The sequence below is a fragment of the Oryctolagus cuniculus genome, unplaced genomic scaffold (genome assembly GCF_964237555.1).
Source record: "Oryctolagus cuniculus unplaced genomic scaffold, mOryCun1.1 SCAFFOLD_128, whole genome shotgun sequence".
In the NCBI taxonomy this organism is placed as follows: domain Eukaryota; kingdom Metazoa; phylum Chordata; class Mammalia; order Lagomorpha; family Leporidae; genus Oryctolagus; species Oryctolagus cuniculus.
Genome location: NW_027208324.1, coordinates 73622 through 101349, shown reverse-complemented (window position 1 = coordinate 101349; position 27728 = coordinate 73622). Strand labels below are relative to the sequence as shown.

At 44.8% G+C, this 27728-nt stretch overlaps 1 protein-coding gene across 1 annotated transcript in view; it reads left to right on the top strand.

Annotated features, from left to right (window-relative positions):
* The window catches only part of LOC103347026 (mucin-17), a 132701-nt gene that overhangs the window by 61957 nt on the left and 43016 nt on the right, over positions 1–27728 (top strand). Inside the window, 6 exon segments of the mRNA XM_070067817.1 lie at positions 11815–11886; positions 15413–15484; positions 18331–18402; positions 19017–19097; positions 25594–25665; positions 26217–26291. Of these exon segments, the coding sequence (XP_069923918.1) occupies positions 11815–11886; positions 15413–15484; positions 18331–18402; positions 19017–19097; positions 25594–25665; positions 26217–26291 (444 nt within the window).

The window sequence follows — 27728 nt, the reverse complement described above, 5'->3', positions numbered from 1 at the left end:
GTAACATTAGTCATCTGTAACAACTCAACCATTGGTTACTCTATTGGTTAGAAAGAGCCTGGCCCACTACGTGTAACCTACCATAGTTTATCTATTCACCTATTTGTGAACACTTAGGTTGTTCCAATTTGGGGGTATTAGAAATGAAGCTGTTTGCACTTACCCCCCCCTGTAGGAACTCTGTCCTTAATGAGCTGTACTATGAGAATTAACTGCAAAACTTGTTCTCAAACAGTACTTTTTATGTTGTGGGGTGGGGGGTTGGTGCAAAGTGTTGAAATCTTTACTTAGTATAGAGTTGCTCTTTTGTATATAAAGTCAATCAAAAGTGAATCTTAATGAAGAATGGGATGGGAGAGGGAGTAGGAGGTAGGACGGGAGTGGGGGTGGGAGGGCAGGTATGGAGGAAAAAACACTATATTCCTAAAGTTGTACCTATGAAATTGGCATTCATTACATAAAAGCTTTAAAAAATAAAACAAATAAAAATTAAACTGTTTACGATGGCAGGCATTTGGTGCAGCCGTTAAGCCACTACCTGGGATACTCCAATCCCACATCAGAATGCCTGGATCCAAGTCCCGGCTCTGCTCCACCCTAGCTTCCTGCTAACATGTACCCTGGAAGGCAGTGGGTGATGCCCCAAGGACTTGAGTTCTTGCTCCTCACATGGAAAACCAAACTAGTTTCTGAGCTCCTGGCTTTGGCCTGGCCCAGCCCTGCATGTCGCAGACATTTGGGGAGTAAACTACCTAATGAAAACATGTGGTCGGCACCGTGGCTCAATAGGCTAATCTTCCGCCTTGCGGCGCTGGCACACTGGGTTCTAGTCCCGGTCAGGGCGCCGGATTCTGTCCCGGTTGCCCCTCTTCCAGGCCAGCTCTCTGGTATGGCCCGGGAGTGCAGTGGAGGATGGCCCAAGTCCTTGGGCCCTGCACCCGCATGGGAGACCAGGAAAAGCACCTGGCTTCTGGCTTTGGATCAGCGCGATGTGCCGGCCACGGCGGCCATTGGAGGGTGAACCAATGGCAAAAGGAAGACCTTTCTCTCTGTTTCTGTCTCTCACTGTCCACTCTGCCTGTCAAAAAGAAAAAAAAAAGAAAAGATGTGTTTGTGTGTGTTTCTCTCTCTTCCTTCCACAGAAACTTTCGAAATGATACATTTGAAAAAAAAATATAATGAAAATAGACTGACAGTTTCTTAAAAACACACACCTACCATAAGTTGCAGTCTTTCCATTTCTGGGTATTTAGGGAAGCACCACCTGACACATCCCAGGGCACTCCCTGGCAGGAAACAGGGATCAGAAATGGAGCCAGGCACTCCAGAAGTGGATGTGCTTGTCCCAAGCAGCATCTTCATGGCTGGGCTAAACACCTGCCTGGTCAAATTACTTTCACTCACCCATCAGTGAGCGAGTGTTCCTTTTTCTCCACATCTTTTCCAACAATTACTGCAGTCAGTCATTTTTCTGGGACCAGAGTAGTTTCTAATAGTGAACACTTCCAACAGGGATGGAGAAGAGTACTCCAGAGGTTGGGGGAAGTCCTCCTGTGCACTCCCAACCCACAATGAGACTTGTGAACTGGAAGGAGACACCCCTGAGTCAAACGACAGATCCATGGTGCCCAATGCTCACCCTGTTGACTTTATTTTGGATACACCACACCCACTTCCATGCCTATGCCTCCTTGGGCCACCTCTCCCTCCTTCCTTTATTCTCATATTCAAGACCAACAATTGGCCACCAGGCTCCTACCCAAATGTCCTGGCCACATACCTCAAGAACTCCTTTGCTGGCACCTTGGCTCACCTGTTTGACCCACCCAAGGAACCCCTTTACAGGTAACTTAATTCTCTGTCTCTACTCATAGGATCTTACCCAGCCATATGGCCTGCTGCCTCTGCCAATTTAAACATACTATCGAGGTTGTCTGCAACACCGTCAAGCTTCACTGTGACAATGAATGCCTGCCAAATACGACACATTGCCGTGAGTCGGAACTTCCTGAGGATCTTTTTTTAATTTTTATTTGTTTGAAATTTCTTATTTTAAAATTTTAGGGTCAAGTTTAAAGTAACAATGGAATTAATTGCTGAATTTTTATTCATTCATTCAGATTTAAACTCCCTAAATTGCTACACTGCTCCCTTGCTGAAAGTCAGGTTCGCAATCACTGCTATGTAATTTAATAACATAGTTACCGCTATGTAATTTACATATGCACAAAGGATCATGGAAATGCGGTGGAAGGGGAAGGAAGCAATGTTGGGAACCACACACGTGGTGTTCTGTGCTCTTGGGTGCTTTGCTTTTCAATGATAACTCATTTGCACACAGTCTATAAACTGGTTTTCTATGTGTTGGGCCTCAAGGGCCCTCTGTCTTATAGAACAGGTCTACAGTGCTCACCGCGGTTGTTTGTTTTTGCACTTGTATAAAAGAGTACAAGTGATGCTGTTTTATTTGGAGCCAGGGAGTTTCTGGTTCCATAACCAGAAATGGCTGCCTGACTCCTCTGATGGAGTCGGAAGGCTCCTCCATGCACTTGTAGACTGTCCAACTCTGAACCTGCTCTGAGTCTCACGCTTTTCTATCCACAGAACACTCGGGTACTTTTAAGTATCCTTCTGTAGATGAGGGTTATTACCACTGATGTCATGACTTCCAAAATGTGACCGCTTTCTTCCTTAGACAGCTTGAATTCAGATCTCAGTCAGGGATCTGAGGCATTAGCACAGTGATAACTGTATACCCATCTACACAGTGTTGCTCACCTTCCAGACCAGTTTCCTACCAATTATATTATTCCCTTCGTCTCAAGAGGTGAGAAGGACAAGCATTGTTAATCTCCCTTTACAAGGGTGGGAAAGAACACACTGAGGTGAGGAGCAAGGCCCCTTGGCTTGACCACCTCTGCCCTCACTCCCCTTACATGCCTATCTCTTGCCATGGACACCTGTGATGGTAGCAAGAACACAGGGCCACAGGGAGGGAGGGAGGGAAGGAGGAAGCCTGTGCTCCCTCAGCATGAGGCAGGACTGTAGAATGATGTGGCTGAGAAGCAGGGGCAGAGCCACAGAAGGGGCAGCTGGGTGGGGCCATTTGTCCTCCAGCCTTATTCTAAGCCTGGAGTGGTTGGTCATTGGAAACCAATGAAATAATACTGATCATAGTTAATGCTTTTTAACACTGCGAACTCTTTGAATGCCACTCTCAAAAATATCTTTTTCTCCTTTGTTGTTGCCATTTCATAGGTTTGAGTTTGGTTTTACTTTTCTCTCTAAAGTCTCAATGGTACCCCAAATATTGGATTTGACTCCTAATTTAATTGATCAGAGTGTAGGGCTGTGGACTGACATAAAGCTGTCCCATCAGTCTTCTGTGCCTAAAAGCAGTCTCTTCTTTTTTTGACAGTTGAAGAAGCATCTATAGGGAACCCAAAGGGGGCATTCATGAAGATATTGCAAGCCCGGAAGAACAACACCAGCAAGCAGCTGACTATTGAGCCAGGGAACTCAGTATCAGAGAGAAACAGTGTGGACTTCCCAGGCCGCATGAGTGAACAGCGGGACCTCAACGATGAAAGTGATGTTATTACTGCACTGAATTATATATTGCCTTATTTCTCAGAGGAAAATCTACAAAATGTAGAATCAACATTATTACCATTCATTACACTGCTTTTTTCAAATGTGCAAGATAGAGATAAGTCCCTGAGCTACGTGAAAACCCACATAAGAAGGCCCTCTCATCCTTACAGAAATAAGTTGAGAAAGCTCTATTTTCTGGAGAATTTGTTACATGAAGTAATTCAAGAAAAAAATCGATAAGGTTAAGAAGGAAGAAAAGGCCATGCTTATGCAGCCTATCCTGTTAGGTCATCAATTTAACCCTCAAATCCTCCAAAAGAAATCAGAAACTGCCCCGTCACAGGAGAACAGCCTGGCAACCATGCCAAGTGTGGGGTACAGGCTGCAGAGAGTGAAAAAAGTCATCAAGGGGCCAAAGGGCTTACGGGAAAGGCACCTCCAGGAGATGAGGAAGAGCCTCGGGAGGAGACGGGGCACCTGGCCCTTTGCGGAGAGCATTGGGGGAAGAAGGCTTGGGAGAGCAGGCTCCAGGGAGCTGAAGGAGCTTCAAGTGGCTCAGAGGCCCAGGCAGGTGGCCGGAAACTCCTTGCACACGGAGCCCTTGCTCACAAAGGAACGTGAGGCTGCAGCCTCCTCTTTCCTGAAGAAACACATCCTGGGCAGGCCTTCTACCTCCCCTGCAAAATCTCTCTCTGAGATCAACAACAAAGGAGGACTTAACCTACACCATTTTTGTCTTAGAAGATGCCAATGCTAGAGCCAAAAATAAGGCGGCAGGGAAACCAATCTGGCATTCCAGACAGAATTACCGCTTTCATAAAACTTGCTCTCACCTGGTCCTCCGAACCCCCAAGGCCAAACTGAGTCGGAAGTTCAGAAGGAAAAATTCCCTCAACAGGCTGACGGCTGGGAAGAGGCCTCCGTTCCCTGCACTGCGGAGTCTCATAAACTCCCCCTCCGGAGAGGCTTTCTCATCCCCTGGAGGCCTGCATTCTCAGGGGAGTCCTCCTCTGAGAGAACCTTCTATAGAAGACACTAGGGAGGAAAACCATTCCGGAGGGCGTGTTTTCGAAGAAAATGTTTTGACAGAAAACACCACTGCACATGAAGAAACGCTCCCTGGCGACAAAATGCACACAGATCCTTCAGCTACAGATTCTGCTGGGACCGAGTTCGACCTAATGCCGACTGTGGACCAAACCAAGGAAACACAGTGGGAATACCCCAGCGAGGGCACTGAAGCCCCCACCATGCCCGCAGGCTTCACCTACCCCGTGATGCTGTCCCAGGGGCAACAGTTTGAAATTCAGCTGAATCAGCAGCTACAGTCCCTCATCCCCAACACTGACGTGAGAAGGCTCATTTCTCACGTCATCCGCACTCTGAAAATGGACTGCTCTGAGGCCCAGGTGCAACTGCCCTGTGCCAAGCTCATCTCCAAAACAGGCATCCTGATGAAGCTCCTCAGTGAGCAGCAGGAAGAAAAGATAGCCAAGAAAGAATGGGACACAGAGCAGTGGAGGACCGAGACCTATATCAATGAGAGTACAGAAGCCCCGAGTGGACAGAAAGAGCAGGAGTCGAGTAAGGTGAGGACAGGAGACCTGCACTTTCCCATCACTTAGGAGACCCCACGCGGGAAGACCAGGGGCTCCCAGTCCAGATCCCTTGGCTCTCTGAGCCCTGGTCTTCCCACTCCTTGAATGTCCCACCTGAATCGCCTGACTCGCTCACACCCATGGCAGACCCTGGCGGCTTTGATGACCTGGGGTCTTCTGCTCCCTCCCGGGTGCTGGCCTCGCCTCAAGAGTCCACTGTGAGTTTGCTTCCTTTTTCTGGAACTGCCCCCAGAGCCAGAACAGCTTGCTGGTCCTGGTCCGTACCAGTATTTCAATAGGTTTCCTCAACAACAGAGGCTACCAGAGGCGATTCCCGTGCTAGACGGGGATCAGGATCAGCCTCCGGCTCTGCCTCCTCGACTGGAAGGAAATGCTCACCAGTCATTGGAAGCACTCGTTCCACCTCTAGACAGTCAGAGTTCACAAGGAAACAAGTTGATTGTTTCACCCCTGACCCCCAAGAAAGATCTAGCTCGGCGTCGACGGCTTCCTAAGGTTGGTGTTGGAACTCCAGACAAAGCGGCCAAGCTTCAGGGTCAAAATCAAGTTTTGCCGGCTGACTATGGGGTCTATCCTGGTGGTTTTCCTACAGAATCCCAGGAGAACCCAGGAGAACCTGCACAGCCCTCTGAGCAGGCTGAACCATCTCAATTCCTGATGGAAGGCCAGACTCAAAATCCAGAGACTCAGGAGCCCATCCAATCCTCCTCTGCACAGCAAGAAGAACAAGTTCCGCCTCCACAGCCCGTTGAACCAGATGAACTTTCTTCACCCCAGCAAGAGGGCCCAGGTGCAGACCTGCAGCAGCCCGAGGAAGAAGCATCTCCGTTGCAGCAGGAGGCCCCCGCTCAGAATCCATTTGCTACTGAGAAGTAGTAGGTCAGGCATCAGTGAATCACAATCTTAACACTCCATCCTCACCTCAGATTGTAGCTCTCCAAGCAAACTTCCCCAGCGTCACACTGAAACCTGCAGACACGGAGCTGACAGAAGCCTCAGGGGTAGGTGAGGAAGTTCAGTCTACTCCAAGCACGGAGCAGGCTCCAGCTCAGCCTCTGGGGCATGCTGAGGGAGTGGGACTCCCCTCAGCCCAACAAGAGGCCCCAGTGCAGACTCCGGAATTCCCTGGGAGGGTGGAATCTTGGACTCAAGAGGGTCTAGCTCAGACCTCAGATCTCCCTGAGGAGACTGGACCTTTCTCTACCCAAAACGATGCCACAGCTCAGCCCTCAGAGTATGCTGAGGAAGTCAGCCCATCTGTAGGCCAGCAGGGGGCCCCAGCTCAGCCTCCAGGCCTGCCTGTGAACACTGAATATTCCTCCAGCAATCAGGAGCAGCCTGCTCAGCCTTCTGAGTCTCCAGAGATCGAACCTTCTAGAAGCCAACTGGAAGCCCCGGAGAAGCCTTCGGCACTCCCTGTGGAAGTCAAATCTCCAGTACAGCAAGATCCCCAAGCTCAAGCGCTAGAATCTCCTGAAGAGACTATCATAGCTCAGACTCCACAGATTCAGAAGGGGATGGACTGGTCTCCAGATCAGAATCAAGTTCACCGTTATAACCTGCCCAATGTTACCATCAAGCCTGCAGATGTGGCGCTGACCATAACTCCGGAGCCCACCATGGAGCGGGACTCTTCTCCAGTGCAGCAGGAGGGCTCTGCTCAGACTCCGGGCCCTTCTGTGGAGACAGAACCCTATATTAGTGATCAGGAGCAGCCCACTCAGTATGTTGAGTCTTCTGTAGAGAACAAACCCTCTCCAGCCCAGCAGGAGACCCCATATCAAACTCTGGGCCCTTCCCTGGAGACAGAAGCTTCTCCAGCCCAGCAGGAACCCCCAGAGCCGACTCCGGTCCCTTCTGCAGAGACGGAACCTTCCCCATTCCAGCAGGCACCCAGAGCTCACACTGCACGCCCTTCCGTGGAGGCAGAACCTTCTCCCCGTGAACAGGAGCAGATAGCTCAGTATGCGGAGGCTCTGGTGGAGACTCAGCCTCCTCCAGGCCCTCCCGTGGAGACAGAGCCTTCTCTCAGAGAACAGCAGCAGATTGCTCAGTACGTGGAGGCCCTGATGGAGACTCAAGCTCCTCCAGGCCAGCTGGAGGCCCTAGCTCTGACTCCAGTCCCTCCTATGGAGACCGAACCTTATATCAGTGAGCAGGAGCAACCAAGGCGGCCCTCTGAGTCTGCTGAGGAGGTTGAATCTTCTGGAAAGAAGACAGAAGTCCCAGCCCAGCCTCCAAGTCATCACACAGTGACCACTTTACCTCCCGGTCACCATCAAGTTCAGCAGTACGACTTGCCCAATGTGACTACTAAACCTCCAGACCTGCAGCTGACCCTAACACCAAAACCTGCAGCAGAAGTGGAAACATTTCCAGTCAGCCACGAGGTCACAACAACTCAGGCCTCAGTCCCAGCTCTGCCTCCAACGCCTCTTGAAGAGGTTGAACCACTGCCAATTCAATCTCCAGAAGTTATGCAGGATGAGAAACCCTCTATGACCCAGCAGGAGGAAACAGCTGAAATTTTACAGGCCCCCGAAGAGGCTGCACCTTCTCCAATCCATCAGGAAGCCCAAGCTCACGCCTCAGTGTTCCCTACGGAGCATGAGCCTTTGAAAGACCAGGAGGCAGACACAGCTCAGCAGCCAAAGCCCCCAGAAGAGGATGAGCACTCCCCACTTCCAGGGGTCCCAGCTCAGCCTGAACAACTGAAGGAACCTTCACCAAGCCAGCAGGGGATTTCCGTTCCACCTCTAGAGCGCCCCGTGAGTGCTTACCAATTACCACTCCAACAGGGAAACACAAACCAGCCTTCAGATATCTTCCCAGAGATGAGTGATGCTATCCCAATGAATATGACATTTTCACCTCATATTCCAGAAGAAATACTCAGAACTCAGCATTTAAGGATGTCTAAAACCAAACCAAAACATGTGGATATTGACCTTACCAGAACCCTAAAGCCCACTCCAGAAGTTTATCCTTACTGGAGTCAGCAGGAAGGACCTGCCCAGCCTACAGTTCCCACCAAGCAAGTTGAATTTTCTCCAACCCAGCTTGGGCCTCCTCTTGCCAAGCCTCCAGCACTGCCTGAAAAGATGGAACTTTCTCCAGCTGAGCCTCTAGAGCCCCTCAAGAATGCAGAACAAGCTCCAGTGCAAAATGTAGCCCCAGCCAAGCCACAAGACTTCCCTGACACTCAATCATCTGTAACCCAGCAGGAGCTTCAAACTCAGCAACCAAACCTGACCAAAGTCACAGGTCAACCTTTGGATGTGGAACTCACCATAACTACACAACCTGGAATGGAAGGCGGACTTTCTCCAATCATGCAGGAGGCCCCAGTTCAGCTTCCAGGGCCATCTAAGGAAGGTATAGCTCAACCCCCAGGATATCAGGGGGTGACAGTTCCAACACCAGCTCAGGATCAAGCTCCGTTTCCAAAATCACCCCGCATCACATTTCAACCTTTTGATCTGGCACTTACAATAACTCCACAGCCCATTACAGAGGCTGAACTTGCCACAAATGTGCAGGAGACTCCACCTAAAGAATCTGTAGCTCAGCCACCAGTGCATCATGAGGGTCAAAATCAACCTCCACTATCACCCAGTGTCACAAATCAACCTTTAGACCTGGCACTTACCATTACTACAGAACCTACTACAGAGGCTGAGCATCCTGCAGACCTGAGCAAGACTACAGCTCCATCTCCAAACCTGACTCCAGTCACAACTCAACATCTGGACCTGGGACTTACCATAACTCCAGAAACCAGCAGTATGGTGACTGAACCCTCTACAGACATGCAGGAGACCTCCAGTCAACCTCCCATGGAGGGTGTAACCCAATCTCCAATACATCAAGAGGTGACAGTTCCAACACTGGGTCATAATCAAGCTCAATATCCAACATTGCCTCACATCACAGTTCAGCCTTTGGACACAGTGCTTACCATAAATGCAAAGCGTACCAGGAAGGCTGAACATTCTACAGCCCTGAAGAAGACTAAAGTACCTCCCGTGCTCCATGAGGGGGTACTTTCACAACCAGACCAGGTTCAGGCTCAGCATCCAACCCTGACAGAAGTCACAGTTCAACCTTTTGATGTAGAACTTACCCTAACTCCAGAATCCATTGTGGAGGGTGAACCACTCCCAACCATGCAGGAGACTTCAGGGCAGCCTCCAGGGCCACATAATGAAGTGGTCTATCAGCCTCCAGTTTATTATGAGATGGTAGTTCCAAAACCAAGTCAAGATCAAACTCCGCATCCAATGACACCCAGTGGCACAGCTGAACCTTCGAAGTTAGAGTCAACCATAACTCAGGTACCCACTACACAGGATGAACATTCTACAGCCTCCAAGTCTATATCTCCTCCTCCTTATCCAATGTACCCTGAGGTGACATTTTCACCTCCAGTCCAGATTCAGACTCAGTATACAAACCTGCCTCAAGTCACAGTCAAGCCTCTGGACCTGGAAATTACCCAAACTCCACAACGTACTACAGAGGCTACACCTTCTACTACCATGCAAATGACCCTAACTCAGTCTACAGAGCCACTAAAGGAGCTCGTAACTCAGTCCCCAGGGGACAATGAGATGACAGTTCCAACAGCAGGTCAGCATCAAGCTCAGCACCCAACATCACCCAGTGTCATAGCTCAGCCTTCCAAGATGGAGCTAACCATAACTCTGGTACCCACTGCAAAAGCTGGCCATTCTCCATCCCTGAAGAAGACTACAGATCTACATCCAGGCCAGGTTCAGACTCAGCACTCAACCCTAACTGAAGTCACAGATCAACCCCTGAATGCGGCTGCCACCATAAATGTCTGTGAGCTCTGCACCTGCAAAGATGAGACACTTTCATGCACTGGCCTCAGCCCAGTGCAGAAGCTTCACAGAGTTCCTGTACCAGAGCCCAACAGCTACAATGGCACCTTCAGCATATTGTAAGAATCTCCCTTCCTCATGGTTCCCTACAGCCTGCCTGTCTCAGCAGCTTTTCCCCAAGATCTTCTGAGCCCTCCTCAAGTCCCCACCTTATGTTGACTCTGTGTGTGTGTATGTGTGTGTTTTGGCAGACAGAGTAGGACAGTGAGAGACAGAGAGAAAGGTCTTCCTTTTTCCGTTGGTTCACCCCCAAGTGGCCACTTTGCTTGTGAGCTTTCCTGATCCTCCTTCTCTTATTCTCTTCTGTCTCTTCTACAGTCTCATGTGATTGCCCTTACTGCTTTTCCTGATTCATTATTTATTGACATTCACCATGTTATTACCTCATTGCTTTAATCCCACTCTTCAACACAGCCCTCATCCCGACTTATTAGAGATGATACAACAGATTTAAGGATAGATTCTGGAGCCAGGTTGCCTGGCTTTGAACACAGGTCTCCCAGTGATTAGCTTTGTGACTTTGGACAAGTTATTTAGCTTGGATTCAATATCCTCATCTGTAAAGCTGGCTTAAAGAATTGTGTGATGGATTGTAACAGAAAATAAAAATGCGTGACTCCACAGTCTTTCCCTGGATGACAGCGAGAATGATGGTGGTCTATAAGGCAGAAGCACAGCAGTCAGAAAGAAGAGCCCGTTAGTGGGAGATGTGTTCAGTGTTAGGCACTTTTTATTGATGAGCATAAAGTAACCCGAGAGGACATATCCACCAGGCAGGTGAGCATACAGGTATCTGTTTTATTGCTGCTCCTGCTTCCAGGAAAATGTGTACCTAAAACAAATAGGTTCATTGTTGCTGAGGAGTGAGGACAGAGTTAAAGCTAAGCACTCACAGCAATTCAAAGTTGAAGCTAAATATAAGTCATTTAACAGCTTCTTGTAAACAAGTATCGATTATGAGCACCTTTCCACTTTTTAAAAAGTGCACAGAATGTAGGATAAAATGTGAAAGTATGAACCCCCACACACCCTCATCATCCCCTGGTCCTCACTCTATTACCTGTAACCCAGGTGTGCGTCTTTCCTTCCAACCTCCTCTCTTTTTTTTTTCCTATGGAGGTAATGCTTGGCTCCTGGCTCAGTGATCGGCACTTTTACCCTATGCTGTATTCCAAAAGGCTTTCCACATCAGCACTTTAGTCCCTCTGATTTTAAATTGTCTGTATCCATTCAGTACTTGGAAAGATTTCAGCAGAGGGCGCTTGGCCAAAGCACTAGTATACCTGCATAGGTTTTCATTATTCTTATGGTGACAATACATTTTGCCCATTTTTTCTTGAATAATTTATCCTTTTCTCACTGATTTATAGAAGTCAGTGTAGACACCTGAGTTATTTTGGTGAAAATACTTAATATTCAAAGTGATTGACTGTCTTTACTGTCAAAGAGACTGGACAGAGACGAAGTTAAGCTTCTGAGAGGATGCTTCATTGTTTATGTCAGTGGCCCCTCATTATTTATTGAGTGAGCAAACTGGGAAGCAGAGAGCTATGGAACATAAAAGCACTGGTATTTATTAGAAAGCTGATAATATTTCTGTATTTCAATACTCCCCCATGAGGGTGCCATGATTTTTTTCCTCATTCTGTTCATTCTTTTCCAACCCATTCAAGGATGTGAACTGTGTTCCTTTACAGAAATTTCCAAGGAAACTCGATTTCTTTCATTGATGAAAATGTATGGAAAGCATACCGCTGGGCTGAGACACTGTGAGTACACGCTCCCAAACATGAATACACAAAACTAACTGCATTGTAAGAGCTTTCTTGTTCTACTATTTTGAGGTCAGTATGTCAGAAAAAGTATTCCCTCTCCATGTCACAATCAACATCTGTTGATTATAATTCTATGGTTGTTTTAACAAGGCACAGAATTTGAAATAAGAAACTACTTCTATTTATTTGCATTTTATCAGTAATACCATTACATTCTTAGTAGATAAAAAGTGATAGGGATAGTGAAGACCTTCATTGTGTCCTAACTCCCTACCTATGAGGTAATAATTACTGCTCTGAGTTTGGCATATATCCTTCCAAAAAATTACCTACAAACATATTTACATAGAGCATAATAGTTGTGTTGTGTGGTTTCTTTCTTTTTTTAACCTAAATAGTAACATCCTGCAACTTGGTTCTTTCACTTCATGGTTTCTTCTGGATTTCTTTCCCTCCTAGTACTCAGTCAGTTACCCTATTCATTTAACTCCTGCATGATATTCTATAGTATGGATGGCCATTTCACAGTTTACTTAATAATCCCTCTATTGATGGATTTTCGATTATGTCCACTTCTCATGTATTGCTGCAAGGAAAATCCTTGTGCACACTTGTGAACATGGACAAGCATTTTGCAAAATAGAAGTCTAGAAAGAAAATGGGGCAGCTAGCATTGTGGCATAGTGGGAAAAGCCTCCACCAGCCATGCCAGCATCCCATATGGGCGCTGGTTTGAGTCCTGGCTGCTCCACTTCTGATCCAGATCTCTGATATGGCCTGGGAAAGCAGTGGAAGATGGCCCAAGTGCTTGGGACCCCGCACCCATGTGGGAGACCTTGAAGAAGCTCCTGGCTCCTGGCTCCTGGCTTCGGATCAGCACAGCTCTGGCCATTGTGGCCAACTGGGGAGTGAGCCAGTGGATTGAAGACCTCTCTCTCTCTCTCTGCCTCTCTCTCTCTCTCTCTCTGCCTCTCCTTCTCTCTGTGTGTAACTTGACTTTCAAATAAATAAATAAATCTCAAAAAAAAAAAGAGAATGAAAATGGATGAAGACTACGGAAATAGGAAATTTTAATTGCCCTCAGAAAAGCTGTGCACACTTACTTACACTCCAGCTAACAGAATATAAGAACATTCATTTCCCTTCATCCTTTTTAAAAAGATGTATTTGTTTACTTGAACTATGGGAGTGGGGGGAGGGGGAGATGGAGCGAGAGCAAATGAGAGAGTGAGAGAAAGAGAGAATCTTCCATCCACTGCTTTATTCCCCAAATGCCCAAAACAGCCATGGCTGGGCCAGGCCAAAGCTAAGATCTAATACTTGATTCTGGGTCTCCCACAGGGATGACGAGGAATCAAGCACTTGGGCCATCATCTGCTGCCTCCTAGGTGCACTAGCAGGCATCTGGCTCAGAAGCAGAGGGCCCAAGACTTTAACCAGGCTCTCCAATATGGAATTTACGCTTCTCAAGTGACGGCTTAGCCTGCTATGCCCCAACACTGACTCTTCCCTTCACCTTTTCACCTCGGGATGCTCTTTGTCTTTTTGCTAATGTGACTGGCAAATAAAAGGGTTCCCAGCTGAATCTGGATTTCTCTGATTACTCATAAATTTAAATGTCTTTATATACTTATTGAACATCTATGTTTCGTTGAGGTTTTGTCCACTGTCCATTTGTTGAATTATCTTTTCCTTACTGATTTTTGAAAGGAATCAGTTTAGACTCCCAATTTTGGGGGAGAATACTTAACATTCAAAGTAATTAACTAAAAATAAAAATCTATCATGTCACCTAGGCCAGTGAACTAGAAATTTTGAAGTGCTGAGTGTAACATAATAAAAAAAAGGAATTAATTGACATTTTTCACGACAGTTTGCGTGTTATATCACTGGGACAACTTGTACAGACATCATAAATTATTTCTGAATACAAACAAGACATATAACAGACAAAGGAGAAGGGTTATGATCACTTTAAGATAAATTTTCCCAGGGCCTGTGCAGTGCTGCAGTAGTGCAGTGGGCTAAGCTGCTACTTGCGGCGCTGGTATCCTGTACGGGCACCAGTTCTAGTCCCAGCTGCTCCACTTTAAATCCAACTCTCTGCTATGGCCTGAGAATGCAGTAGAGGATGGCCCAAGCACTTAGGTCTGTGCACCCATGTAGGAGACCCCAAAGAGGCTCATGGATCCTGGCTCCTGGCTTCCAATTGGCCCAGCTACAGCCATTGCAGCCATTTGGGGAGTGAACCAGTGGAGAGAAGACCTTTCTGTCTCTCCTTCTCTCCATCTGTAATTATAACTCTGAAACAAATAAATAAAATCTTTTTTAAAAAAGATAAAAGTTTCCCCTTAGCCTACTATCTCATTTCTGATGGGAAAATGCTAGAATCAGGCAGTTGTGACTTTTAATTTATGATGTTTCTTAAATACAATACACACAGTTTGTATATATTTTGGTTATGCTTCATTTAAAGATGTCCCAAACTTGTAAGAAAAATCAAAGTCAGGGCTGGCACTGTGGCATAGTAGGTAAAGCCACCACCCACAGTGCCAGCATCCCATATGGGTGCCGGTTCGAGTCTCAGCTGCTCCACTTCCGATCCAGCTCTTTGCTATGGCCTGGGAAAGCAGTGGAAGATGGCCCAAGTCCTTGGGCCCCTGCACCCACATGGGAAGACCTGGAGGAAGCTCCTGGCTCCTCATTAGCACAGCTCCAGCCTTTGTGGCCAATTGGGGAGTGAACCAGCGGATGGAAGACCTTCCTCTCCCCTCTCCCCTCTCCCTTCTCCCCTCTCCTTCTCTCTGTGTGTAACTCTGACTTTCAAATAAATAAATAAATCTTTGGAAAAAGGAAAAATCAGAGTCATCTGACACAAAAGTAAATAACACTAGTTTCCTCTGAAGAGTGAAGACGGGAGTTGGAAAGGCTAAGGGATAAAGGGAAGGGGAAGAAAATTTAATTTTTCTTATTTGAGAGGCAAAGGCAGCATGCTATCATACACTGTTCACTCCCCAGATGCCTGTAGTGGTGAGACTGGGTCAGTCAAACTCAGGAACCTCAAACTCAGTCTTGTTCTCCTACATAGATGGCAGGGATTTAAATACTCAGCCATCATTACTGCCTCCCTGGTCAACCTTAACTTGTAGCCCCGGCATACCTCAAACATGGGGCTTCGGTAGTAGGGCTTGGGGAAAAAACAGAAGGAAATGGCAGTTCTGCCAATCTTGGTGCCTCCCAGTGTTAGGTTCTAACAGGGACATTGTGACCTACAGAGCAGACATTACATTTATGATTTGGTGGGAAGGACGGATAGGTGTATAGAGATGGACAAAAAAGGGAGAGTGGGAAAAATGGTTTAAATTAAAATACAACAGACATTGCCACCCTAGAAGTAAATTAGAATCTGGGTATTTAAACAGCACCATTACCAAAGTTTCCTCTACATACAGAGTTAGTCCTATGAAGCAAACAGCTGCAGTTGTCATTTTGATTCAGAAGTACCTCTTTCATTTTCCAGAATCCTCAGTGAAAATGACTTGACTGAATTACATAAGGACTCATTTGAAGGCCTGCTGTCCCTCCAACACTTGTAAGTCAGTTAATCATACTTATTTATGAGATTTTAGTTACATTATCTAGAAAACAAATATGGGTCCCAGCTGGATAATCTCCAAGGTTTCTTCTGGAAGTCTACACTGTAGGGTCTCATATCTCTAACATGGAATACCTACTATGTGCTTTGTGGTTTTTTTTTTTTTTGACAGGCAGAGTGGACAGTGAGAGAGAGAGAGAGAGACAGAGAGCAAGGTCTTCCTTTGCCATTGGTTCACCCTCCAATGGCCGCCGCGGCCAGTGCGCTGCGGCCGGAGCACCGCGCTGATCCGATGGCAGGAGCCAGGTGCTTCTCCTGGTCTCCCATGGGGTGCAGGGCTCAAGTAGCTGGGCCATCCTCCACTGCACTCCCTGGCCACAGCAGAGATGGCCTGGAGGAGGGGCAACCAGGACAGAATCCGGCGCCCAGGCCAGGACTAGAACCCGGTGTGCCGGCGCCGCAAGGCGGAGGATTAGCCTAGTGAGCCGCGGATTATATTTGTATTTAATTTACAAGCAATGGATGAAATTGGATCCAAGGTCTGTCTTCATACAGGTCCTAAGTTAAGAATGAGTTTTATATTTATAAAGGACTGTAAAGAGAAACAAAGAAACAAGAAAATACAACAGAGACAATATGTGGCCGACCAAGTCTCAAACATTTATCATCTGGCCTTTACAAACAAGGTTTGAACAAGTTGGTTTAATACAACAAAGGGAAGAAAACATAAACCAACAACATTAATTTGAATGCCATCAACTGAAAGTTGTTAGATGATCTAATCTTGAATAAGTTAACCTTTAGCCATTAAGTGACTTGCTAAACAGGTAAATTATATAAACAATATTATCAAGAATACTAAGCTACCAAGAGAACAGATTTGGCATTAATGATTTCAATTAAGGAACTATTATACCCATGTTGGAAATAGATAATTAAAACAATAGCTACATAGTATTGGGAAGTGTACATCATTAATCCTTATTAGGCTAATTACTGGGCCTCTTCAGCAAATAGATTCTTGTCTCAAAAGTACAAGGCTTAAGGAACATAGCATGTGATACTCACAACACTCCTTTGAATGATGATCAGAACTTCTAGGCCATACGGGGACAACCACATCTGCATGGTTCCTCTTGAGCACCTTTCCCATCTGGGCTCCGGAACCTTGCAAACATGGTTTGGAGAAAAACAAATGAGACTACTGCTGGTAGAATAGGCCCTTCATTGTTTCTGCTGGAAAATCCTTTGTAGCCTAATTAGTTTATGCTAGTGTATGTATTCACTTCATTTTCAAAATGCCAATCAATTGTCTAAAGCTGAAAGAGAAAGCCAAACACTTTGCCTAGTACTGGAGACACATAAATGAGTAAGACAGGATCCCACCTTCCCAAGAGCTCACAATCTTGCAGGGGAAACAAATACACAAGCTCAAACCAATACCCAATAAGCACTATGTAGCTGACAGAGTGCTGCAGAGGGACCAGGGAATAATAAAACCACACTGCTTTTTAAAAATTCACTTTTCCTTCTTCTACCTACTCAACCATTCCTTCATTTAATAAACACCTGAGTCTATTTCCATGAGTCAGTTTTAAACATAGTGGGCAATGTAGATGAGCAAGGCCAAATCCATGCTTTCAAGAAGTTTATGCTCTGGGGAAATGGAAGGCACAAGTAACGATATCAAAAGAAATGGATATAGAGTCCAGACGAGGGAGAAGACTTTGGGCTGGGTCAGGGACGATGGAACCAGGGAGCAATGCCAGTTGAACAGGACTTCCAAGGGGGCAGTGGGCATCATCAGACGTCTTGGAGAGAATATCGTGGGAGAAAGGGAAAACATGGAAGCTTCTGAGGCACAGAGATGCAGGGAAAGCTGGAGGGTGAAGCCAGGTCTTCTAGGCCTTTGAATGCTGAGCAAGAGTCACCACGGGGAACCATGCTGTCACAGCAGTGCTCTAAAACAGACTTGAGCTTGCACCACAGTTACCTGGGGCTCTGAACCCTACCCCAACAGTAACTGCCTGAGTCGGTCTAGAACAGGGCTGAGAATCTGCCTCTTCTGTAAGCACCTAGTGATGTTGGCCTCGGAGAGTCACTTAGGGCAAGTCCCACTGGTGACTGCGCGTGGGACAGGTGAGAGAAGGAGATTCTAGAGATGGAGCCACCAACAGATGAGTTGCAGGTGAAAAGTGAGGGTCAAATTGTAATCAGTGGAAGTAAGAGTCCTCTACCACCAAGAGTGTTTTCAAGTGGGAATCCAGTGTCGTGCTGTTTTCTGACGGTTCTATCATGGCTTTCATGGACTATCAAGCAACAAGCAACAAATAAATTTCCTTTAGTATGACAGAAAGTGTAATTCTGAATCAGTTCAAAATAATGAATTAATTAGAGAACCAATTTCATTTCAAATGATTCAAAAGGGCATCTTTTTTTCTGGTATTGAATGAAGTTAGAAAACTAGGACTAAACCAGGAAAGATGTGAAAATGTGAGTATTCTTTGGAATATTAGACATTAAAAATGGAGATGACAGCTTTGCTCCTTGTTTCAAATGGATGAAGACTATGAAAGTTCATCTAATCAATTCTGCACTCAGGAAAGTTTACCACCACAATCTATCAAGATCTATAGTTGTGTATGTCATTGATGAAGGTTCTAACAGTGAGACTATTAGGAGAGGTTGTAAGAAGGGGTAGTATCTCCAGAGGGTCAAATACAAGTCCAAAGCTTTACAGTTTAGGTAAAAACTGCATATCCAACATTATCAAATGCAAATTTTATTATCCCCACTGACTATATAGGTAATAGCTAACCAAGGCAATGTTTTCCTTTTCCTAGAGATTTATCCTGCAATAAAATAGAGTTTATCGAAAGACGTGCATTTGAGTCACTCCCTTTTTTGCAGTCTATGTAAGTTACAATTTCATCACATTTGGAATTTTAATAAATCTTCACTGTTCACCTTGAAATAGGGTTAAGATTCTACTTTACATTTGTAGTAGAAGGTTGCTAAAATTCTGTAACAGGTCCTTTTCCTCTCTAGCAAAAATACTATCAGGTACAAAAGTCAGAGTGAATCCCACAGAGCAGGGCTTCTCAGCCAACATGATTTTGCATTCAGGTAACAGCTTGCAGCCCTGCACGTGCTGCTGACACTGCGTGAGCTAAGCCCAGCCTGCTGTTAAGCCACTTACTATGTACAGGACAAACCTCCACAAGAAAAGCATTATCGAGTCCAAAATGTCAATAGCATTCAAGTTGTGCAACTCTGTTCCAAAGAAGTAAAGATCACACAGTACAAGTATGTCATGTAATATGAAAATAATATGATGAAATTTAATGTAAATGTGCAAGTATAATTCAGAAACCAAATCTTCCAGTACCAGTAAATTCTTTAGTGTGTAGATAAAATGTGGAAGTATTGTTTCATCTATAAAAATTAGAATCACTCCTGAAAGAAGAGTATTCTGAAAATATTTCTTTTTTTCTTCTTCATTCTCTTTCACTCGTGTCTTTTTTTGTAGAAATCTTGGTTGCAATTTACTGACAGAACTGAGCTTTGGGACATTTCAGGCGTGGCATGGAATGCAGTTTTTGCACAATGTGTAAGTGCAATAGATGATAAATACATATTTAAAAACCATTTGTGTATAAAAATGGTATATAGTTATGCTTATCTGGGTATTAAGCCCTGTATATAAACTCTGCAAAGAAGGTCTTCATTTCCATTTTTTTTTCCAAAAATCTAACACAAAGTACTCTGGGAGAAAAAGGTTCTGGTGCTTTCTCAGGGTTACCTGCTTTTAAATCCTAATGCAAAAATAATTCCTGGGACCCAGCCAAAGGGCACATCTCTCCCCATCACCCACCCAGATCATAAGCTTTTTCCAAAATGTATTTAGCTCTCAATTTATAAATTATCTGTGGATACTAATAACTTTTGAAATAGGAAGAAGTGGCATATATGTTAAACTGTAGTGTTAAAAAAATAAGAAAATACACTGCTCTAGCCTAATCCCACATATTTTGTCCTGACTAAACTGCAACAGAAAGTGAGTTTTATTCACTTTCAACTCAACAATTCTGTGATGTTCAATGGCCCAAGGGAATTTTAGATTCAAGATACAGATTCTCCACTAAACCTGATGTTGAAAGACTATCCACCTGTTCTGTGGTTCAGAATCCCAGCCAAACACAATTCATTCTGGTTATGAGGGAAGGTTTTAGGATGTGTTGGGGATGGACCAACAGTGCCTGCAGATCTTGAGGAAGAACACTGAGAGTCTGTTTTTACTTCACCCACACACCGGGAGCTGGTTCCTGGAGCCCCAACACCAAGTGGTTTTGGTAGCATCAGTAAAAATGGCCTCAACATATATCATTCCATTAGAATCCCTCCTAAGGGGCCGAGTTCCAGTACAGTTTTCTGTAGACAACACAGGGAGAAAATCTGTGGAATCACAGTGGATGAAAAGTAATGAATTCATTTAAGAACATTCACTGAGTGCCAGGCCCACCGAGTGCCAGGTGCTGTATTAAGTGCTGGGGGTACAAACTGGAGCAGGACAGAAGCTTTGTCTCCAGAGACTTTCATGCCAGCAGGGGGAAGTTGGACATTGATGGGAAAATGAGTGACAGCCATGCTAGCATCTGTGCAGCAAGGCCAGAGAGATGAGCTGAAAAAGTAGGAGCAGAGCTAGGGATGGCGCACAGTGCACGAGGCACCAGTTCATTTATCTCAAGTTTCTGTGTCCATCTTAAGCCAAAGAAAAAAAGCATTTGCTTCATGGTGATGCAAAAATCAGAGCTAGCTGGTATTGGAAACTAATCCTCTTATCATGCGATCTGAACATATCTAACTCATGGTTGCTTCAAAAATTGGCACAATGGCTGTAATACACCAAGTGTGTGTTGGGAGCGGGTCTCCTTTATTTGGGGACATATTCTTTTATTAGACAAATCTGCTTCAAGGAAACTTTTGCTATCCCCGTTGCCCCAGGAAGACACCAGTGATCTTATGACCAAAGATGAGGGTTTTTAAAGTGAAAACAATGCTGTTCACTGCATTACAGAGTCCAGAAAAGAGTGCCAGCTGAGCTGGATTCATCATGAACTGGAGCCTAAGCTTCAAGGCTTTACGCTTGCACGTGCCCCTTCCAAGGTCCTGGGAGGGGCTGGAGCAATTTTTATATTCATAATTCTGCATGTTTCATTATAAGGGATTCCCCAAATTAGGTTAGGCTCATGCTCAGCAAAATCTGCATTCACCCTTACTTTGCATGTACTACATGCAGCCCAGTAAACATTCTTCTGAATGAAGTCTCTGTGTAAAACAGCAGTGTGGTAGGATCAATCTATTGTGAATATGAAATCTACCTCAAAGACATGCCAAGAGCTTACCAGTGACATAACATTCTTTGAATAGTAATACTCATCAAATCTTTCAGTGAAATCAGAAATGAAATATATTATGGAAAATCAGCAGTAATTGATAATTCTAAACATTAAGTATACTTTATTTCTTCTGCTTCATTCATTTATGTCGCTCCCCCTCTTCGTGGAGGAACGACACAGGACCCTGCGTTGTTCTTTCGTCTGCTCGGCCCTCCCCAGGTTTGCTGCTGGTTCTTCCCGGGTTGGCTACCGTCCCTTCCACCTCCGTGGAAGGGCATTTCCCCCTGCCGCTTTCCCCACTTCTGCGGGGGAGCGGCACACCGCCGGCCGGCTCTCTCGGGGGCTGCACAGGTGTTCCTTCAGATAGATGTTCCTGGTGCATGTTGTCTCTCTCCTCCTTTATAGTCCTCTTCCACCAATCCCAACTCTGCTACCCACACGCCGAGTATGCTGCTCTCCTCCAATCAGGAGCAGCTCCTGCAGCTTGTCAAGTTGGTGAAAGGCAGCTGGGTAGAAGCTGTTTGCTCCTCTCCCAGCGCCATATTGTGGGAGAGCAGATGCATAGAATAAGTCTTAATTCCAGTAACTTAGTCTAGTCCGAGTTGCTCCCAGTTGCTCCCCACACATGTACATTAAGTCTTAACTCATTGGCTTCTTTCTAAAAATTGTTTTAGTCACTTCATTGGTCCTCACAAAACAAGTTTCATAGTTTAGTAGTGGAAGGACTCTAGAGTGTAGAGAGGGGCTCCCTTATCCAGACAGAGCACATCCACATGCTCACTCGTCTGTTACTCACAAGCACTGTGGGTGACTAGGAGGAGAGTCCAGGCTTTCTCCCTCCTCAGATATTCGCCCCACTGTTGACACTGTAGGTGAGCTGGGTGTGGTCGTACACTGAAGGTCAGCCATGGGCATAGCCTCCTTCAGGCAAGCTGTGGATACACCTGCATTTGCACACTGCTGGCACAGTCCTCCCTCTGTGGTGTGTCCTGGAATCCAAACAGCATCTCCCCAAACTCAGAGAGAGGCATAAACCTTACAGATGAAGAGAACAACTCAGGTCTGCCCTTTGGGGGTGTTTTGTAAGGGTTCACAAGTTTTCACATTGTCACTTCCTGCAACTATTACACTTTTCTTCTCATAATCTTTTCATCTGCACCATATTCTCATCTGTGTAGCAAGAGGTCTTCTTTTCTCTTAAGGTAATTCTTCCTCTGCACCGTATGCTTCTCTTAAAGTATTCTCTTCATTGGCTTTAGGGTTTTTTTGTTCTTTTACTTTTTTCTTTAAGATTTATTCATTTATTTGAAAGTCAGAGACACGGCTGGTGCTGTGGCACAGCAGATTAAAGCCCTGGCCTGAAGCGCCAGCATCCCATATAGGTGCCGGTTTGAGACCTGGATGCTCCACTTCCAATCCAGCTCTCTGCTATGGCCTGGGAAAGCAGTGGAAGATGGCCCAAGATTCTGACAGCTCACTGGGATGCACTTTGGAGGAGCTCAGCTTCATTCTGCATGCTCATCTCCATTCATTTTCTTTTTTCTTTTTTTTTTTTTACAGGCAGAGTGGACAGTGAGAGAGAGAGACAGAGAGAAAGGTCTTCCTTTGCCGTTGGTTCACCCTCCAATGGCCGCCACGGCCAGCGCGCTGTGGCCGGCGCACCGCGCTGATCCGGTGGCAGGAGCCAGGAGCCAGGTGCTTTTCCTGGTCTCTCATGGGGTGCAGGGCCCAAGCACCTGGGCCATCCTCCACTGCACTCCCTGGCCACAGCAGAGAGCTGGCCTGGAAGAGGGGCAACCGGGACAGAATCCGGCGCCCCGACCGGGACTAGAACCCGGTGTGCCGGCGCCGCTAGGCGGAGGATTAGCCTAGTGAGCCATGGCGCCGGCCCTCATCTCCATTCATTTTCATTCTCTCTCTCTCTCTCTCTCTCTCCCCCCCTCCCTCCCTCCTTCCCTCCCTCTGTCCCTCTGTCCCTCTGTCCCTCTCCCTCACTCTCTCTGATACTGGGCATACAGGCTATTTTTTTTTTGGAGAGTTTGAGGTTTTTTTGTTGTTGTTGCTCATTTTACACATACTTCTCTTTTCTTATTATAATTCCTGATTTGGTTCAAATGTAGACAAAATAACTTAGACAAAGTTCAAACATTATCCAACATTCACATGGTTACATATGACTGTGAGTATGCAAGTAATACATCTCATAATTTTAAAAAATTTTGAGAAGCAACAAATTAAAAATAAAATTAATCCACAATCCAAAAACCTAAACCCAAATATTGCTAAGACATCAGTCTATTCCTAAAGCAGATGTTTCTTTTTTTTAACTTTTATTTAATAAATATACATTTCCAATGTACAACTTCTGGATTATAGTGGCTTTTTCCCCCCATAACCTCCCTCCCACCTGCAGTCATCCCATCTCCCATTCCCTTTCTCATCCCATTCTTCATCAAGATTCATTCTCAATTATCTTTATATACAGAAGATCAACTTAGTATATACTAAGTAAAGATTTCAGCAGTTCGCACCCACACAGAAACACAAAGTATAAAGTATTGTTTGAGTACTAGTTATACCATTAATTCACATAGTACCACACATTAAGGACAGAGATCCTACATGGGGAGTAAGTGCACAGTGACTCCTGTTGTTGATTTAACAATTGACACTCTTATTTATGACGTCAGTTATCACCCGAGGCTCTTGTCATAAGCTGCCAAGCCTATTTTTAAGGCTACCACTGAGCTTGCCAGGGAGGAACTGTCTAGGGCAAGTTAAATACACGAAACCCACACAAATCTCACTATTCTTAGAGAAAGTCAGCCAATTTTCTTGAGTAAATGCCCCACAGGTGGCTGCAAGCCTTTGGTTAAATTTCCAGAATTATCAAAAACTTGATTCTGACCACTTTTACCATTTTGTTGTTCCCTTTATGAAGGGATAAATTTTCAGATGTTCTCACTCCACTGTTTACATAGGTTTCCACTGATGTCACCTACAACATGCTTTTAAATCTCTAGTCTCAATGACTCTGAGCTAAATATCTAATCGTGGGATAAGATTAGGGAAAAGGAATAAAAAGAGAAACTAATTTTCATGAGCGCTATCCTGAGAAGGTTGATGAAATTTTCAAAGTACTTCTATATTTAGTCATCTCAAGCTTCAGATTAAAGTGACAAATATTTGGACCCTTTTCTGCACACATATTAGACACAGTCTGGGGCAGGACTGAGCTCCAGCTCCAGCTTTGCTTCTTACAAGTGCAGTGACCTACAACAAGTTGCACAGCCTCTGTGACTCAGCACAATATATATCACAATAGGCTACTGGGGTACAATACCTATCACAGAGGTTATTGGGAACATCCAGTGTTGAATGCTGAACACAGATGCTTGGCAGCCCAATCAATATCATCTGTAAGAATTATTATTTTCACAGTCTGTAACAGTACAGTACGTTTTTGAGTAGAGTTAAACTAAAGGCAGTTTTTTTTTTACCTGTTTTTGTTTTTGTTTGCTTGCTTTAAAAACTTTAAAAATCTATTACAGCATTTAGGAATGAAATTTCCCACAACACGAATTTATTCATTGTATTGGTATGGAAACAAAATGTGATTTCTTTACTCAACAAATATTTATTAACCATGCAGTAAATTTCAGGCACTATGCCACACACAGGCATAACAAAGACAATAACATATGTTCCCTGCCCTCAAGGGGCTAACAGGCCAGGAGACTGACAGGCCAACAAGCAACGTAACAAAGACTGTGATGTGATGTGATGTGATGCAATGTGACGTGATGTGATGTGATGATCAGTGTGATGTGATGTGACGTGATGATGTGATGTGATGTGATGTGATGTGATGTGATGTGATGTGACGTGATGATGTGGTGTGATGTGATGTGATGTGATGTGATGTGATGATGTGTGATGCGAAATGAGAACACCAGTGGAAGAACGTGACAAGAGTATGGCTTTGACGTGGGTTCTTTTTCCATCAACTAAATGAATTAAGTCATGGCTTGTTTAAAATTTCTAAAGATGAAAGGCAAGCACCTTGAATTATGGAGAACACAGGATTAGTGTTTCCTACACAAAAAAGGGCTTCCCTATCAGTGTGGTCACTTCTATACATCTTTCTTTTTTAAGACACAGACAGCTCCCGTCCACTAGTTCACTTCCCAAATACCTGCAATGGCTCGGGCGAGGCTAGGCCAGGCCCAGGCTGAAGCTGGAAACCAGAAACCAGTCCACGTCTCCAAGTAGGCAGCAAAGAATCAACCAATTGAGCCATCACCACTGCCTCCCAGGGTCTGCATTAACAGGAAGTTGCAATTAGAAGCTGGAACTGGGAATCAAACCCAGGCATCTGATTTGAGACGTAGGTATCCCAATCTGGGTGTTAAGTGCTAGGCAAAACACTGGCTCCACTTCTAAGGCTTTTCACCTAAAAAGTTCTTTTGCATACTTTTTGTTTATTATGCATTTTTTTGTATCTTTTCTCTTTCTCTTCTCCATTCATCCTCTAAGAGACATAGGTAGTTCCCAAAGAACAAGTGCTTTTTGAATTCTAAGGGTGATTTATAAGTACACAGAAAGTAATTTTAAGCCTAAAATGTCTACACAAAAAAGAATATAATTTCTCATACAATCTTGTGCTTATTGAAAGGCCAATAACTTTAATTCCATTGCATTTTTCAGAAATCTCAATCGTAATCCTCTGAAAAACGTTGAAGATTCGTATCTTTTTAAACTGCCAGCATTAAAATATCTGTAAGTATTAAACTAATTCTTTTTTATTTTCATCAAACATTAAATATTTGAGATTGAGGCTAAAAAGTCATGATTTTAAATTAGGTTACTGAAAAAAAATAAATTAGGTTACTGAAAAAAAGTTATTGACTGAGGCAAGAACTGAGAAAGAATTTATCATGGGAAAGACAGCTGGCAGAGGGAGACAGTGTTACATGCAAATACATGTTAGGAATACCATCTATCCCAAGCAAAGAGGTATAGATGTAAATTTTTTAAAGAAAAAAATAAGAATTAAAAGAGGTCAATGTAGTATAAAATGAAAAATAAGACAATGGCAGAAAAAGGTGTAGGTTCCACTCTTCAATGCCAAGGTCATTAATCTGATGATGCAAATAGTAAAGTCATTTCAACCAGGGCTTTCTGGAACTGTCTCCATGACAAACTCTTGAGCTGTCTTGCTTTATAGAGAAGCCAAAACTGATGTAACCACATCTTCCTGAAACAACCTTTTTAAAGACAGATCTTTTTATTGAGGTCCATACCATGAATGTTTGGGCTTTCTCCTTCAGAGACTTGGGAACAACACAAGTACCACTTACCACAGTTGAGAACATCCTCATGATGACTCTTCAATTGGAAAACCTGTAAGTTATCTTTTTCTTAGGTTTATTTCCATGTAAGTCTGTAGACGTGTTTTCTTAAGTCAGGCTTATGGAGGTATAATTTTTATGTATTTCAATTCACACTGTAAAGTTTGCTGAGTTTTGGCAAACACGTGGTTATGTAACCACCACCAAATTCCTGATGTAGAACATTTCTATCAACCCAAAAAGGTCCCTCATGGTCCTTTCCAATCAATCGTCTCCTCCCATCCCCAGACCCAGGCCCTGCAAACCACTCATCCTGTTTCTATTCTTGTAGTTTTTCCTTCCACAGTGTCTTATAAGCAAAATCATGTAGTAAGTGTAGCCTCTTGTGTCTGGCTCCTTTACTCAGCATAATCCTTTAGAGATTAAACTACTATTCATGTTGCTGCCTCTACCTATTGCTAAGTAATATTCCAATTGTGTAGTTACACCAGTTTATCCATTTCATCAGCTTATAGAACTGTGTTTTCCAACTTTTTGCAATTATAAATAAAGCCACTAACAGCACTCACATGGAGGTCTGTGAGTGGATATGTGTCTTCATTTCTTTGGTGTAAAGATCTAGGGGTAGGACAGTTCATTACCTACTAAGTGTATATTGAACTGTTTAACACACAGCTAAACTGTTTGCCAAGTAGCTGCTGCAGTCTGCACTCTCACCAACAATGTTCGAGAGTGGCACTTGCAACATGTGTTGTCCCAGTCCTCAGATTTCAACTTTTTTAACAAACATTTAGAAACTGGACATTGTGGCACAGCATTAAGATACCACTTGGGGGGCCAGCACCATGGCTTACTTGGCTAATCCTCCACCTGTGGCACCGGCATCCCATATGGGCACCAGGTTCTAGTCCCAGCTGCTGCTCTTCCAATCTAGCTCTCTGCTGTGGCCCGGGAAGGCAGTGGAGGATGGCCCAAGTGCTTGGACCCTGCACCCGCATGGGAGACCAGGAGGAAGCACCTGGCTCCTGGCTTCAGTTCGGCGCAGCTCTGGCGGTAGCGGCCATTTGGGGGGTGATTGGGAGGTGAACCAATGGAAGGAAGACCTTTCTCTATGTCTCTCCCTCTCACTGTCTGACTCTACATGTCAAATAAATAAATAAATAAATAAATAAATAAATAAGATACCACTTGGGATGCCTACATCCCGTATCAGAGTGCCAAGTTTGAGTCCCAGCTACTCTGCTTCCAGCTAATGTGCACCCTGGGAGGTAGCCGATGGTAACTCAAGTATTCTGGTCTCTGCCACCCATGTAGGAGACCCACACATTGAGACCTATGTCCTTGGCATAGTCCTGGCCCAACCCTGGCTGTTATCAGCATTTGGGGAAGTGAACCAGCAGATGGAAGGTCAATCAATCAATCTCTTTCTCTCTCTCTCTCTCTCTCTCTCTCTCTCTCTCTCTCTCGTTCTTTCAAATAAGTTAAAAAATA